Here is a 16,975-nt window from a genome sequence, read left to right as displayed (position 1 = left end):
CTCTGTGGCCCAGGCTGGAGTGCAGTGGCATCATCTCGGTTCACTGCAATCTCCACCTTCTGGGTTCAAGCAATTCTCCTGCCTCAGCCTCCTGAATATCTGGGATTACAGGTGCACACCATCATGCCCAGCTAGTTTTTTTTGTTGTTGTTGTTGAATTTTTAGTAGAGATGGGGTTTCACCGTGTTGGTCAGGCTGGAGGGTGTACAAATTTCATTAGGATCATTTCACGATTACTCAGAGTTGGACTTGATTTATTATATTTTACTATAATTACACATAAAGTGCCCTCAAGGGCTATATGACGCATTGACTTGGATGCGTTTACGTCTTGATATCTTTTATTAGAATAGAGACCCTTTTAGCATATTTGCTTTTAGCTTTGTTCAGTTCTTTCAGATTTTACTGAATACACCAATTGTGTATGAAATGTCCCATGTATAGATGAGACAAAATTGAGTAAGATATAGTTTCTTCCTTTAAGGAGTTTCCATATGGTATGATTTTGCCTGTGCTGAAGATAGGTATTCAATGTACCATATTATAATTCATTTTTAGTAAAGCATAAGCTTTGGAATTCAAGTAAAGTTGAATTTAAATCCTGGATCATTCACTTACTAGGTATGGGACCTGGGATAAATTATACAACCTCTCCCCGTCTATTCAGCTGTAGGTGTATTTCACCTCCAGGTTATTATTTCAGGGATCTTATTGTAGTCAATCTTTAGTGTTTGTAGTAGTAACAGCCACAAATACATCCTTCCCACTTTCTTCAGTTTCATTATCTAGTAATTAATTACTGTAAAATCTCTTAATTCTCTCCCTTATTGGCAGGAAACGTAAAACCCTTTTAGCATAATAATATTTTATATATGTGTATTCATACCATTTCTTCTGCCATATAGTTAGCACATCTTGAGCCTCTACTGGGCATCTTGTTAATCTGACGATAAGGAGCCTCATGGTTCTCATTCTGCAAATAGGTACTCACTGTACCATACTATAATCCATTTTTAGTAAAGCATAAGCTTTGGAATTCAAATACAGTTGAATTTAAATCCTGGAACATTCACCTACTATGTATGGAACTTTGGTTAAAATATACAACCTCTCCACATATATTCAGCTGTAAACAGAACCAGTGTACTGGTTTGAAAATGATAAATTGTATATATAAAGTACCTACCACAGCACCTAGTAAGCACTCAAAAAAATAGACCTATTGACATCATTATCAGGCATGATAAATTGAACTATGCCTTGTAGTATACTCTAAAATATCCTATCTTAACTACATTCAGACTATTAGTTAATTTAGAATTCCAGTTAATTGGGTGCTGGTAAAATAAGTTGTATTGCCTTTCATAAAATCATGACTAAAATAAAGGAAGTCTGTAGATTACTATAGAACATTAACTAAATTTTTGAACATTTCAATGTACTGCCCACAACTCTATTTTGAAAAGTTTTTGACATCCTTAATTCTCAGCCATACTTAATAGTTGATTTTTGTTTGTGTAGTAGTCATCCCTATGGTCTTTCAGAACTTGCAGTTAATCTTCCTGGGCTTTGACCAGTTCCGTGTTTTAACTCATATGTTAGCTTTGGGAGCCAGGAGACAAGTTCACAAGTGTGGACAGGAACATTAAACTTTTTGCCAGCTGAAATCTATCAGGAACTTGGTTCTGATTTTTTTAAACTCTAAAAAGCACTTTGGTCCAAAGCAGATTCATTGAGAGTATGGGGAGTTTTTTGTTTTGTTTTGTTTTGTTTTAAGCTGCATTAAACTCCAATGTATATGAAAGGGGCGTTTTTATAATTATAAATTATAATGTGACATCTTTCCTAATATAAAGTTAGTCAACCATATAATGAGGTGTTTTAACCAGAAATTGGAAATCAGAATATTCTAGATTGCCGTTGTAGTTCAAAATCTGAATTAATTCTGTATCATTGTTTAGGTGTCACAGTATGAAGAACATTTTGATTCACAAAGACAAGTACTTAAAAATAGTTAACAGTTTTTAACAGCTTGCCTTGCAAACTCCGAATAATGTTCACTTAAATTGATACAACATGTGCTTCCAGCTACTGGGGAGGCTGAGGCAGGAGAATCACTTGAACCCTAGAGGCAGAGGTTGCAGTGACCCAAGATTGCACCACTGCACTCCAGCCAGGGTGACAGAATGAGACCCTCTCTCAAAAAAGACCTGAGCAAAAATCCAGCCTCAGATTTCTAGGCTGTAACCTACCTCGTTGTTGGAGGGACTAAATGACACAGATGTGTAAAATGCATGGCACATAGTAAGAACTCAGTAAATGAAGCTACAGTCATGGCTTTTCATAAATCGTCAATATATAAAATATATTAAAGGTTAAAATTAAAGTACTACAATATTATATTTAATATATGCTTGGCCATCACTCAGTTGCCAATTGCATGATAAGAACATCCATCAGGAAAATTCTCCTGAGCTTGTTTGGAATTGTATTGAACATCAGACATGTGCTGTACAATTTTATATAAAATTGTACAACTCTAATTTTAAAAAAGACTTACACAGAGCAATCTTTGGCAAATTTACACATTTAAGTTTAAGTGGCTTATGCCTATAATCCCAGCACTTGGGGAGGCTGCACTTTGGACAGATTACTTGAGCTGCAGGAATTTGAGGCCAGCCTGGGCACCATGGTGAAATCCTGTCTCTTTCTTATAAAAATTATTTTTTTAAAAAAAAGAGTTTAAATGTGTGTACAGGTCAGGCACAGTTGCTCATACCTGTAATCCCAGGACTTTGGGAGGCCGAGGCAGGCATATCACTTGAGTCAGGGGTTCAAGACCAGCCTGGGCAACATGGAGAAACCTTGTCTCTACTAAAAATACAAAGATTAGCTAGGCATGGTGGCTGGTGCCTGTAATACAACTACAGCTAGTGCTCGACTTACGACCACGATTGCGACTGGCAGACCGGTCGTAACACGATTTGGTTGTAAGTTGAGTAGGCTATATGTACAGTTGAAATGGTGCACTCGGAGATGGTAGTGGTAGTGCTGCCAGAAGCTGGTCCGCCCTGTCGTACGCCCAGCTGGGCAGCGTTTGCACTGCCAGACGCAGAGCAGTCGTCGCTAGTGATTGTGGTCGTAAAGTCGAATGGTCATAAGTTGCATAGGTCGTAAGTCGATCAATACCTGTATTTGAGAAGCTGAGGCAGGAGAATAACTTGAACCTGGGAGGCAGAGTTTGCAGTGAGCTGAGGTCGTGCCACTGCATTCCACCCTAGGCTACAGAGCAAGACTGTCTCAAAAAATAAATAAAAATCTTTGGCTGGCTGCAGTGGGTCACACCTGTAATCCCAGCACTTTGGGAGGCTGAGGCAGACAGATCACCTGAGTTCAGGAGTCCGAGACCAGCCTGGACAACATGGCGCAACCCTGTCTCTACTAAAAGTACAAAAATTAGGTGGTTATGATGGTAGGCACCTATAGTCCCCGCTATTCGGAGTTCTGAGACAGCAGAATTGCTTGAGCCGAGGAGGCAGAGGTTACAGTGAACCAAGATCACGCCTTGTCCAAAAAATAAAATAAATGTAGTTAAAAAAAAAAAGTGTGTACAGAAATGGCTTTACCTTGAGGTGTTTACAGTTTGATGCACCAGCAGTATTTATTATATTAAGTTACATTTTAAAAGACATTTGCGTGTATGTGTAGTTTTTAAATTGTAGTTTTAAAAAATAATTCAGAATTGATTTTTATCTATTAAATTCAAGTCAGATGTTTGCAAAACCTCTATAGCACCTTTGCAGAAAATCTATATCCCACTTTTCCTTAATAGAGAAATATAGATTTCTAAATAAAAGAAGCTCTTGACAAATCGTTATAGTAAGACAACTTTCTACATAACTTAAATTTATTACATGTACTAAAAATATCTTTCCCCAGTTTTTGGCTTATCTTTTCACTTTCTCAATAGTATCTTTTAGTAAACTAAAGTTACTAATTCAATAATTGATTGCCATCTGTAGTTTGAGGTACTAGGAATGAATCAGTGGGGGAAAAAGTCCATTAAAATATAACAGCGTTTTCCTGTATGATTTATTGTTTTGTATTTTCATAAAGAAATCCCAAGGTCACATGTTTCTATAGACTTCTATAGTTTGTTTTCATATTTAAACGCTTAATCCATTTGGAACTGATTGGGGGCCATGAGGAAAGGATCCAGTTGATTCTTAATAGATAGCCTAGCCGGGCTCGGTGGCTCACGCCTGTAATCCCGGCACTTTGGGAGGCCGAGGTGGGTGGATCACGAGGTCAAGAGATCGAGACCATCCTGGTCAACATGGTGAAACCCTGTCTCTATTAAAAATACAAAAAATTAGCTGGGCATGGTGGCACGTGCCTGTAATCCCAACTTCTCAGGAGGCTGAGGCAGGAGAATTGCCTGAACCCAGGAGGCGGAGGTTGCAGTGAGCCGAGATCGCGCCATTGCACTCCAGTCTGGGTAACAAGAGCGAAACTCTGTCTCAAAAAAAAAAAAAAAAAAATGGATGGCCTAGTAGGTCAGCACCAGTTTTGAACTCATCCTTTCTCCACTGATCTGTAACAGTAGCTTTTGCATATACTAAGTTTGCCTACATGTATTATGTACTCACTTTTATTTACATTTAGGAAATTTTCTGTATCAACAAAAATCCCTGAAACCAAGTCGTGTCAGAAGTGTTGTGTTGGTAAGTAAATTGTCCAATAGCATATAGCTCTCTTGCTTCACAGAGCAGCTAAGAAAACCCCATGAGACTCATTGTAAAGTCTGGCATCAAACAGTACTACCTCAGGGTATTCTGCCAGTAATACTTTATTTTTCCCCCTTAAGAAAAACAAATTTCTTGGTCATTTCATCTCTGTATAGACTAAGCCTAATATATGGTACCTTGCAAATAATTTATTTGTCAATAAATTGTTTAGCAAACAAATTATTTGTTTAGCAAATAATTTATTGCCTAGGTAAATGGAGAAAGTAGTATGACTTTTTTTAAAGCCGTATTTTATCATACTCTGTTTTACAAGGGTCCTGTTACTTACCGTTCACCATTCTGCTTGGTAATGGCTTGTGAGATTACATTTATTCCTTCAGCATGTGTTTTTATGTCCACGTTCCCCTCACCTAATTTCCTCCCCCACCTCCCTATAACAATTAGTTGTTACATTTGCATGTAGCCAAAGCAAAAAAAATGATTTCTTTTCCTTAAGTTACTGTTATTATAAAAGGGAAGATAAACACATGAGTCATTATACCACAAAGTACAGTGTGGAAAGAACTCTAAACATAGGCTCACTGAAGAAGGTGGCATTTGGGCTAGGCCTCAAAAGAAGGCAGATTCAAATTTTAACTGTGAATAGATGGAGAAGCCATTTCAAAAAGAAGAAATGACACAACATGTGGAGGCAAAAGAAAATTATAAAGTTTACACAATAAATGCTGACTATTCCACTTAGCTGGATACAGATTGTAGAGAGGAGAATGGCAGATGAGCGTGAGCTGTTGGCCTTGTGGGAACATGTACTTTATTACTATGCAGTAAGGAAGGAAGTCTCATGCTAGAGCAGTAGCAGTGCAGATAGCAAGGAAGGAGTGTCTGGGTGTGAAGGGAAAAGATGTCAGAGGTGACTGAGGCCTCAAACCCAAAAGACTGGCGGAAGGGCAGAATGTTGTTAACAGGAAGCAAGAACAGCTGGTTTAGAGCAAAAGAGGTTGACAGGGTTGGGGTTAGACATGGTAGTTGAATCACTGTTAGAACTTCCAGCAAGTTGAAAGTCTGACTTGACTCTACCTGGGGACAAAGGGGCAGGTTTTTAGGAAAAGTTAGTTGTAGGAAATAATTTCCTATATAGACTTCTATATTTTATTTGGCTGGACAGTTTTGCTGTTCACCTCGTCTTTGCCATTTAAATCTTTCAAATCGATGTGAAGTTCATGAATTTTACTGCTGTTCCCTTTTCACAGTTTAATTTTTTTATCTTTATTCCTAACATATTTACTTCACATATATTTGCTTTACTTTTTCTGGTTTATAACCAGGAGAAAATTTCAAAATCTGAGGCAATTCAATTTTCTTATTCGTAAATCAGTATTTTAAGGTTTGATTGATGTCTGTCATGTTTTCTAGTGACCATAAGAATTTAATAGAAAGGGTAAAGGTGTACAAGTGTTTTATTTTCAGAAACAAAACATTATTGCCTCTGAATATTACAACCAAATGCACCTAAATGTGTTGTATCTTATGAGTTTTAACAACTTCTTCCCCAATTTGCTTTGACCCTTTTATCAGAATGTTGCCACCTCAGGTAATTTTTCTGCCATCTTAAGACCAAAAGTCCTTCCTCCTCCCCCACAGCCCATTAAAACCAGCAGTTTCATTTGTGCTTACAAATAAAAACCCTACAAGATAAGAGGACATTTCCTGCTATTACCTGAAACAGTATTTTTTTCACCTAGCCCTCTAATTAAGAAGTTGAACTGGCACCCCACTTTTGATTTTGGTGTATGTTTAGTTTTGGTTTTTTGAGCATGCATTTATTGTCATAAGGACTTTATATTGTAAGAGAACTTATATTTATTTTTTTGCTTTGACAGTAAGAAATCCTTATACAGGCCATAAATACCTATGTGGAGCACTTCAGACTAGCATTGTTCTGTTGGAATGGGTTGAACCAATGCAGAAATTTATGTTAATTAAGGTAAGCATTAAAGTCAAACTATCTTATTCTTAGTATAAAAGCTTGTCAACCTTACTGTTCTTTAAAGAAACATTTTTTTCAGTTAATTTTCAAGTTAATTTAATGATTTTGGACAATATAGCAGGGTTGTGAAAGTCTGCCCAAATGTAAGAAACTCAATTGGCCTAGTAAAAGTTCTATAAGAGACTAGAGAAATAGTTCAAGGGTATGGCAGGAGGGAGCTGGAAATAGTGTCTCCCATACACAGCCTGATGGCAGAAACAAGTACTAAAAGATCAGTGAAATGTTTCCAAGATACTCTCTGGTTGACCTCCATCACAGCTAAAAACAATATACAGGTTGCAGTTTGGACTAGGAAAACTAGGGATAACCATAATGATGGGGAAGCGAGCTGTTTTTAGTTGTATACCCACTTATTAATTTGCCCAGGCCTTTCCACAGATTTTTTTTTTTTTTTTTTGCTTAAGTTTTTCTAGAATCATTTAATTAGTGAATAATTTTTAAAATACTATTATTTATCTATAGCTGACATTTAAAGAAAAATTAACATTTAAAATGTGTGAAGTACAGGCTGTTAGTTACATCAAGGAAATACCGAATTAATTTTTAGAGTTCTTTCCTTTGCTGTTATATATGGACTAAGTGGTCTTATTTCATGTGCATTTGATCTCAGTAGAAATTGGAGTCAGAATATAGCTGGAGTGGGGTTCTTACTAAATTTTATAGTATTAAGATGTTTAAAGGTATTCACTCCTGTTGTTTTAAATCCTATACGTGACAAAGAAATCTAGTTTTCATTTTTATATCAGTGTTAACCTCAAGAAGAAAATATAGTATGAAGAATTTGAAATCTATTGAAGTATTAATTCTACAGGTAAATGCACTGAAACAAAAAGTATTTAAACTGAAAGCTCAGGGGAAAATAGCCTTATAAGTTGTCTAAAGCAGAACCACTGCATACAGCCCATTTATGGCAAAAATTGTTTTGTTCTTAGCTCCTCTTTGTTCTTGTTTATTTGACAAAAGGATGCTGTATCAAAGATGTAATGGTAAAGTCTGCACAGTTTGATTTTCAGCAACCCCTTCCTTTCCTAGCTTTTTCCTTTCTTGAAATTCCTTAGTCTATTTTAAATATGTTCTTCCTATTCCATTTATTCCTAACCTCTATCAGAATGAAAAAGGTTCATCATATCAGTTATTCTTGTATACTGATAGACTGATTACCCTGATATGAATGAATTTTATATGTTATCTAATATGTTAAGCCATTTATCCTAATATATAATGAAAGACGCTTTTCCCTATTAAGGAAATTGTAGGTATCAAGAGCATGCAGGAGGGAATATGTAGTTTGAAGACATGAGAAGCTTAAAAATTATCCATCCAAGGCTTCTCTTTTCCCAGTAGATGGCACCAGGGAGATTGGCATGGCTCTAATGAGGCCTGTTACTAGCATTCTGATAGTGAATTTGTAGTACAATTCTACTTGCAGGTCTCAATCAAGATTTTAATCACTCTTCTCCCTTTCCTTAAACTTTCTGAGCTATAATGTTTATCTGCTTTCCTTAATCTTAACCCAGCTTTCCTTTTGTCTCTGTATTTATCATTATTTCAATTAGTATTTATGATATTTCTGTACTAGAACTCTTCATCAGATGTATTCAAAAACATTTTTATGCTTTCTATATTATTCTTTCCTCTTAATAACATTTCTTACATCAGTAGACTGCATTTTTTTCTTTTTTTTTTTTTTTTTTTTNTTTTTTTTTGAGACAGAGTCTCACTCTGTCACCCAGGCTGCAGTACAGTGGCATGATCTCAGCTCACAGCAACCTCCACCTCCCAGGTTCAAGCAGTTCTCTGCCTCAGCCTCCTGGGAAACTGGGATTACAGGCACCCAACACTATGCCCGGCTAATTTTTATATTTTTACTAAAGACAGGGTTTTACCATCCTGGCCAGGCTGGTCTCAAACTCCTGACCTCGTGGTCCACCTGCCTTGGCCTCCCAAAGTGCTGGGATTATAGGCATGAGTCACTATGCCTGGCCTAGACTGCATTTTCATCATAAATAAAAGTTAAAAATTAAAGATCTCCCCAGCAAACATAATGTACCTATTGCAGACAAGGTACCATGTCATTTACTAGAGAGACAAATACATGATATAGTTGCTGCCCTCAAGGACAATCACCAATAGCAACTGGATTTAAAACTATTAGACGTAAATCCTCTTCTGTTAATGTCATACACAAATTGCCTGGTTATTATTGGAAACTATGTAGAAGTAGTAAAAATCTGTTGGTTTTTCTTTAAAAAAAAAAAAAAACAGAAGCATTGTTTCTGTGTTTCGACTGTAAAAGTTTAAAAATGCATCTTTAACCAGAAGCACTGGTTTTTTCCTGCTTCATGGCTCTTTATTTCAAAAAGAATTACTTAAATTGCTGTACCTTATTTAAAATGACAGATTTTATCAAAAGCACGTGCCCCAAAGTAATGGGAAAGCTCATAGCAAGAGGTTTGGAGAATATTGATGCAGGGTCTGTGCATGTGGGATGGAGGCCTCACTTAGCAGTCACAGGGAAGGAAGGAATGTGGGAACAGCAGGTGAACACAGAGCTTCACGTTCCAGCCACAAGTACCATTTTGTATCTTCCAACACTTTAAAACTACTAGTTACAATATCCCCCGTTGCACCTTTTACTTACCTTTAAAATTTATGATTTGCCAGATTAAAAAGAAAACAAATCAAATCCAGTAGCTTCGTTAAATACTACCAATAACTATTTGGAAAATACAGTGAAAACAGCCGATTTATAAAAGCAACAAAAATATATAAGAATGAACTAAATAAAATGTGCATGAGCATATTTTTTTAAAAAACTTTTTTGTGAAGAAAAATTTTAGAATTCCCCTCGTCATCCTCCCTTTTAGTCAGCTCCCTGCCTCTTTTTTTAAAAAAGGAAACCTAGAAAGTTCTTACTTTTCTTTCTCTTTTTACTATCTGTGTACATATTCCTAAACATTAGAATTAATTTTATTTAATTTTTCAACAGTATTTAAGTGGAATTATAAAGTATATGCTCACTTGTGCCTGGGTTTTTTGTTCAACCTTATATATGTATACAGCTATAGTTTATTTGACATAGCTATAGTTTATTCATTTTTCAGTTCTCTTTATATAATTTTATATTTTGTTAATATGCCATAATTTTATCTATTTTACTGTTAAGATGCATTTGGATTATTTCCAGTTGTTTGTTGTTCTGAACGATGCTGCCTTGAACGTTTTTGCATTCGTTTCTTGTATGTGTGTACTCATGTTCTCTAGAATGTATGCCTAGAAGAATTATTGCAAGGTCATAAGGAATGTGTATCTCCAGCATTAATAGATAATGCAGTTAACCAGTGTGGCTCTGCCCCCCTGTCTCCCACTACCAGTGTTGTATGAGCATTTGCTTACTCCTCTCGGATGCTTGTTAATTGTCGGTCTTTTTAATTTTAGCCATTCTGGTGGGTATGTAAAGTATCTCATTGTGGTTTTATTTCTAGATTACTAATGAAGTTAGTGTTTTCCATCCTTTTTTTTTTAGTCCTTCAGAACGTGAATTTATTCTTTGTAGCAATAAAAAAGAAATTTTAAACATATAAAATTAAAATGGGTTTTTTGATAAAATATATGAAGAAGCTAACTTTTGTTTATTTATGACTTTTTATGTTTACATCTTACAAGAGGAGTGTCTCTTGCTAATTAGCATTTCAGTTCTCAACTTAGCATTTGCTCAGTTGATTAAGAAGGCAGAGGAGTGTAACTGAAGAAGCATGAAATTGGGAGACAGGAGACTCTACCACAAAGGCAAGGCGACCATGGGCCAGTCACCCAGTTCTTGGGCCCCAGTGTCCAGCTCTGAAAAGAAGAGTGTTGGGCATGTGACTTACAAGTTCTCTTCCAGCCTTAATGTTCTAAAATCATGTAATTATAACTTTAAAATATTTTATGGTGGTAAACCTAAAATCTTTGTAAAGATACTTCATAATTTAGATTTTCTGCATTACCTGAATTTCTGTGACAAGATGCAATCTTTATAGTAGAAAGCTGTTTTATAGTATTCTCATAGAATTATTTGGCTTTTATTTTCCTTGGTTTAATGTATTTTTGTTTCTTTCTCTAGCACATAGATTTTCCTATACCATGTCCACTTAGAATGTTTGAAATGCTGGTAGTTCCTGAACAGGAGTACCCTTTAGTTTGCGTTGGTGTCAGCAGAGGTAGAGACTTCAACCAGGTGGTTCGATTTGAGACGGTGAATCCAAATTCTACCTCTTCGTGGTTTACAGAATCAGGTTTGTAATTTTTATGGAATTATTAAGGGTAATACATGTACTGGTTTTATAAGTAGTGAATTTACTGTATCTCTTATTAAGCAAAAAGTACAAACACTGCCAGTCTTAAAGAATTATTATTAAACTGGATGAAGAGACGATTACTCTCTTTAAAATAGTTAATTCATATGACACATTTAAAACTTTGGTAGGCAGGGCATGGTGGATCGCACCTGTAATCCCAGTACTTTGGAAGGCCAAGGTGAGAGGATTGCTTGCGTTCGGGAGTTCCAGAACAGCCTGGGCAATGTAGCAAGACCCTGTCACTATAAAAAATTATATAAAAGTTAGCTGGGCATGGTGGGGCATGCCTATAGTCCCACCTACCAGGGAGGCCAAGATGGGAGGATCACTTGAGCCCAGGAGGTCAAGGGTGCAGTGAGCTATGTTCGTGCCACTGCATTCCAGCCTGGGTGACAGAATGAGGTCCTGTCTCTGACTAACCAACCAACCAACTAAATCAAGTGAACATTGGCAAAACATGTATACTGAGAGCATATACACCAGTTTTTTTATTAAGAAATGAATATGATAAGGATCTGATCCTCAAAGTCCTGTATATATTATTGGTATATATATTTGGTATATATTAATAAACAATTGTGCATGAACACACCTCTTGCTATAAAATGAGCTGTATACCTGGGTTGTTATTTGATTTTGGTGACATGTATTCTAAATAACAATGTCTTTCTAAGGACACTATGTATAGGTAACCTGTAAAATCATATTTGCATTAATCTTTCTTGGAAATAATTAAATTAATATTACAAATTGAATACCAACTAAGGTACTTTTTCCCTTCAAACAAATAAAAGGGAAAAAACAATTTATATAGACTAGAATATTTTTAATATTTTGATAATACTTTCATATGTTTCACATTTCGTTTTTAGAGAACTTCACATACATCAGATTGTTTTGATTATGTTCATTAATATGAAAATGAATATGAAATGCATATGAACATGGGAAACATTTAAAACAAAACTTGGGTACTTAACATTTTCATAATTCTCAGAATTTTTAAGTATTTTATATACTTTTAAATGGTATATACCTGAAAATTTGCATTTTACATAACTCCAGTTGCCCTGCCTCCCTGAGGTAATGTTACCTTTTTAATCACATTCCATCACTTTTACAAGGAGTATTCGTAAGAGTGATCATTGAGTATGCAGTATACAGCAGCAATTACCAGACTTGAGCATGCATCAGAATCACTGGGAGACTTGTAACACTGCTGGGCCCCACCCCCAGAGCTTTTCATTTATGGTCTAGATCTGACCTTAGAATTTTCATTTCTGTGAATACCCAGGTGATGCTGATGATGTTGATACAAAGACCATAGTTTGAGGCATATATAGGCAAATCTCAGCCTGGGCAATATAACCAGGCCCCATCTTTAAAAAAATTTTTTTTAATTAGCCAGGCATGGTGGCATGCACCTGTTGTCCGAGCTCCTCAGAAGGCTAAGTCAGGAGTGTCACTTGAGGCCAGGAGTTCAAGGCTGCAGAAAGCCGTTATTGCACCACAGCATTACAGTCTGAGCAGCAGGCTCAAAAAAAAAAAGAATTTTCATTTCTGTCAATTCCCATGTGATGCTGATGGTGTTGATACAGGAACCATAGTTTGAGAACTACATGTATTTACAAATCTCCAACTAATAGAAAAATTAGTTTTTAAACAAAGAAAAGTTACATTATAAGATATTTTAAGTCTAGTTTGTTTCCTAGTGCTGCCAGCTTTCTATATCCATGTGTTCCGCATTGCCAGTAGTATTGACCACAGCCAACATATGCTCTGTTGAACACTTAAATTGTTTAGCTTACATCAGCGTTTAAACCCAAATAGCTTGGCTCAGCCACTACATGTGTATTACAAAAGACTTATATACATTTCAAGTAGTTACCCTCAGAATTCCTTTTCTTAAATATCTCCTTGCTTTAAGTATTACAGTTTTCTGTAGCTTACCAAGATTTGTTTGTGTTGTAGATACCCCACAGACAAATGTTACTCATGTAACCCAGCTGGAGAGAGATACCATCCTTGTATGCTTGGACTGTAAGTTTTTATTTATAAATGTCTTACTTTAATAAGACTTCTTTTATCTTAGTTTCTGAGTGACTCTTTTTCCTCTAGGTTGTATAAAAATAGTAAATCTCCAAGGAAGATTAAAATCTAGCAGAAAATTATCATCAGAACTCACCTTTGATTTCCAGATTGAATCAATAGGTAAGTCAAAAGTATATAATTCTTTGCATTATGAGCTCCTTAAAATAACTTATCTGCTAATTATCCAAAATTAAAGATTGATATTATTAAGGACTCACTTTTTTTAAATAGACAATATGGCTGGACATGGTGGCTCATGCCTGTAATCCCAACACTTTGGGAGACCAAGGCTGGTGGATCACTTGTGGCCAGGAGTTCAAGACCAGCCTGGCCAACATGGGGAAACCCTGTGTCTACTAAAAATACAAAAATTAGCTAGGCATGCTGGCACATGCCTGTAGTCCCAGTTACTCAGGAAGCTGTGGCATGAAAATCACTTGAACCTGGGAAGGGGAGGTTGCAGTGAGTTGAGATCACGCCATTGCACTCCAGCCTGGGTGACAGAGCAAGACTCTTGTCTCAAAAAACAAAATAAAAATAGAAGGTATAATAAATATGAGGTTACTGTCAGCCTTCATTCTTACGCATTCTCTAAAATTGTTTAATAACTGTAGTGTAGATAATGTTATCTTCCTTAGAAGAAATAGTGTCATTTCTCGTAACATAGTTATGAATTCCCATTTCCTCCAGATGCCTATAGGGTTTTTTTAATAAGTACTTTAAAATTTAGAACTTAGTACACCAGATTATGTTTTGGCTGTTGTATCTGCTGCAGAGATTTGTAAGTATGTGGAAGTTTCTTCTTGTCATTCTCACATTTTGCTTAATAGGAGTTTTTTTCTGGAAAAGGATTTCTGACAGAGTCAATATTTTTAAATGATTACATTCAGGAAAAATAAGGTGAAAATTAACTTATATAGGATGGTGCTGGGAAAATGAATGGGATTAATATTCAACTAGGCACACTTTCTGGTGTTCTTAAGTAAAATAAAGATATTTCCATGTATGTGTATTGGCAGAGGGTAAGACTAAAGGTAGTTAGTTCATTGTCTGATAAGTCAGTTTCAAGGAACGTCTGATCAAGATGTTAAAATGGAATCTGTGATTTCAAAAACATAGTCAGGGCCAAAAAGCAAGGTCAACAACAGAATCTCAAAGCAGTGTACAGGTCTGAAGCTAACAGGCCTGCTGGTCTCCAGTTACAGAAGTATCCCACAGGAGATGGAGAACCACAGCCAGGTTCATTGCTTGAGGTGCCTGATAATCAAGCATGATGGTTTTTTAAGTGATTTTTTTCTACCTCCCCCCATAAAGGAGAAGATAATCCCTATCCTGTACAAACTTTCAGACGGTAGACAGGGAATTCTGAATAAATCAATGTTTAACACTGATGCCAAAATCAAACAAGATTAGAACAGAAAACACAAATTATAATCTAATCTTATAAAAAATTGATTTTTAGAAATCTAAATAAATTATTAGCAAATAGAATTATACATTATCAAATAGTAGACTATCCCAGGAAAGCAAGGATGGTTCAGCATCAGAAAATGTATTTATGTAATACACAGCACCAAATATTAAAAAAGAAAATCATGTAACTCTTTAGTAGATGGCCAAAAAGCATTCAGTAAAATCTATCATTATTGATTTTTTAAAAAATAATACTTCTTAGCAAATTGGGAATAAAAGGGAATGTCCTTCACCTAGCAAAGCCTGTTAAAAATATGTTTAATGATCAAACTAATTCCCATTAAAGTGGATAACTAAATAAGGATATTTGCTATTATCACATTTCAATGTTGTCTATTAGATGAGAAAGGGAAAGTATGAGGATTAGAAAGAAAAAGATAGATCCTTTTTTGCTGATGGTATGATTATGTAAAGAGAATATAAAACTCTATTAATAAATTACTAGAGCAAATAAGAGAATTGAGTTAATTAGAGTTATGGTAGATATGAGAAACACCAAAGAATAGCTTTCCTAAATAATCAGTGAAAAACTTAACAGGAAAAAAGATTCCTTTCACAACGGCAATAAAGTAACACATATAAGAATAAATGAAATCCAAACATTTTTAAGATCATTATCTAGGAAACTCCAAATTTTTTCTTAAAGGCATAAAAGATTTAACAAGTCAAGAACTACATCATGTCCATGGGTAGAAAGACTAAAACAAGAAAGATGCTAGTTCTTCAGTTAATCCACGGATTCACTGCATCTGCAGTAAGAACCCCAACATGATATTTTGTGCCACTTGATAAGCTCATCTTAAAATTCATATGGAATGGCCAGGCACAGTGGCTCACGCCTGTAATCACAACACCGTAGGAGGCTGAGGCAGGAGAATTGCTTGAGTAAGGGTTTCAAGACCAACCTGGGCAACATAGGGAGATCCCCATCTCTACAAATAATTTTTTAAAATAAAAAATAAAGGTATATGGAAGAGACAAACACCAAGAGTGATAAAATAAATGTTGACAAATCCTTTTCTACCCAATATTGAAACTTACTATGAAGCCATAGTGATTAAGGTAGTGTGGTAGCAACAAAGAAATAAATAGATAGAAGAGTGGAACAGAAGAAAGGGACCAGAAATAGACCCACATATAAATGGAAATTCATGGCACTGTGTATTAGTGGGGAAGAAATGGGCCATTCAACAAATGATGCTGGTACAATTGGTTACCTGCAGAAAACAAAATTAAGATTTCTTCCTCCCTGAATGTATGCAAAAATATGTATTAAAGATGTAAATATATAAAACAAAACTAAAACTTGCTCTATTTATGCCCTATGCTTCGGTAATTCTATTTATAGGTGTCTACCCCCAAGAAAGATTTGTACATGTATTCAAGATGTACAAAATATTTATTGCAAAATTGTTTGTAATAGTGAAAAACTAGAAATAACCTAAATGTTCATCATAGCAAATGTATGAAGGTTAGAAATATTCAATATAAAATTGATATTGATAGTATAAACTTATGGCATAGGAATAGTAAAAACATGCATGAGAATGATCAGTACCAAATTTACAATAGTGGTTATCTTAGGGAGGATAAGGATTTGGGAACTGGGAGTAGGGGATGCCAGCTGTATTTGTTTTTATTTAAAGCAAATATGGCAGAATGTATGATTGAAGTATTTTATTTCTGAAATTTATCAAAATAGGCAAAATGCTCACAGCTTTAATCCCAGCACTTTGGGAGGCCGAGGCAGGCAGATCACTTGAAGCCCGGAGTTAGAAACCAGCTGGCCAACGTAGTGAAACTCCATCTCTACTAAAAATACAAAAAAATTAGCTGAGCATAGTGGTACACGCCTGCATTCCCAACTAGTTGGGTAGCTGAGGCACAAGAACCACTGGAACCTGGGAGGCAGAGATTGCAGTGAGCCAAGATTGCCCCACTGCATGTTAGCCTGGACAACAGAGCAAGACTCCTGTCTCAAAAAAATAAATTATTAAAACAAACATTTCTGTAACAAAAATATTTTTAGTGAATTTTTATTCCTACCAAAAAGATGTATAAGCTCTGTATAGTATATTTGTAAACTTTCCAAATGTAAAAATGCCATATAAATACGAAAGTGATGGCCGGGCGCGGTGGCTCAAGCCTGTAATCCCAGCACTTTGGGAGGCCGAGGCGGGTGGATCACGAGGTCAAGAGATCGAGACCATCCTGGTCAACATGGTGAAACCCCGTCTCTACTAAAAATACAAAAAATTAGCTGGGCATGGTGGCGC

At 35.8% G+C, this 16,975-nt stretch overlaps 1 protein-coding gene across 3 annotated transcripts in view; it reads left to right on the top strand.

The window, feature by feature from the left end:
* MAP4K3 (mitogen-activated protein kinase kinase kinase kinase 3) overlaps positions 1-16,975 on the top strand; it is a 189,149-nt gene that overhangs the window by 166,775 nt on the left and 5,399 nt on the right. For all 3 annotated transcript variants that reach the window (XM_017532583.2, XM_017532582.2, XM_037740015.1), the window contains 5 exons: positions 4,666-4,724; positions 6,629-6,732; positions 10,901-11,072; positions 13,107-13,175; positions 13,254-13,346. In XM_017532583.2, the coding sequence (XP_017388072.1) occupies positions 4,666-4,724; positions 6,629-6,732; positions 10,901-11,072; positions 13,107-13,175; positions 13,254-13,346 (497 nt within the window). The remainder of the gene's footprint in view (positions 1-4,665; positions 4,725-6,628; positions 6,733-10,900; positions 11,073-13,106; positions 13,176-13,253; positions 13,347-16,975) is intronic.

The sequence above is a fragment of the Cebus imitator genome, unplaced genomic scaffold, assembly GCF_001604975.1.
Source record: "Cebus imitator isolate Cc_AM_T3 unplaced genomic scaffold, Cebus_imitator-1.0 Scaffold77, whole genome shotgun sequence".
Lineage (NCBI taxonomy): Eukaryota > Metazoa > Chordata > Mammalia > Primates > Cebidae > Cebus > Cebus imitator.
This window is presented reverse-complemented; position numbering and strand designations above follow the sequence as displayed.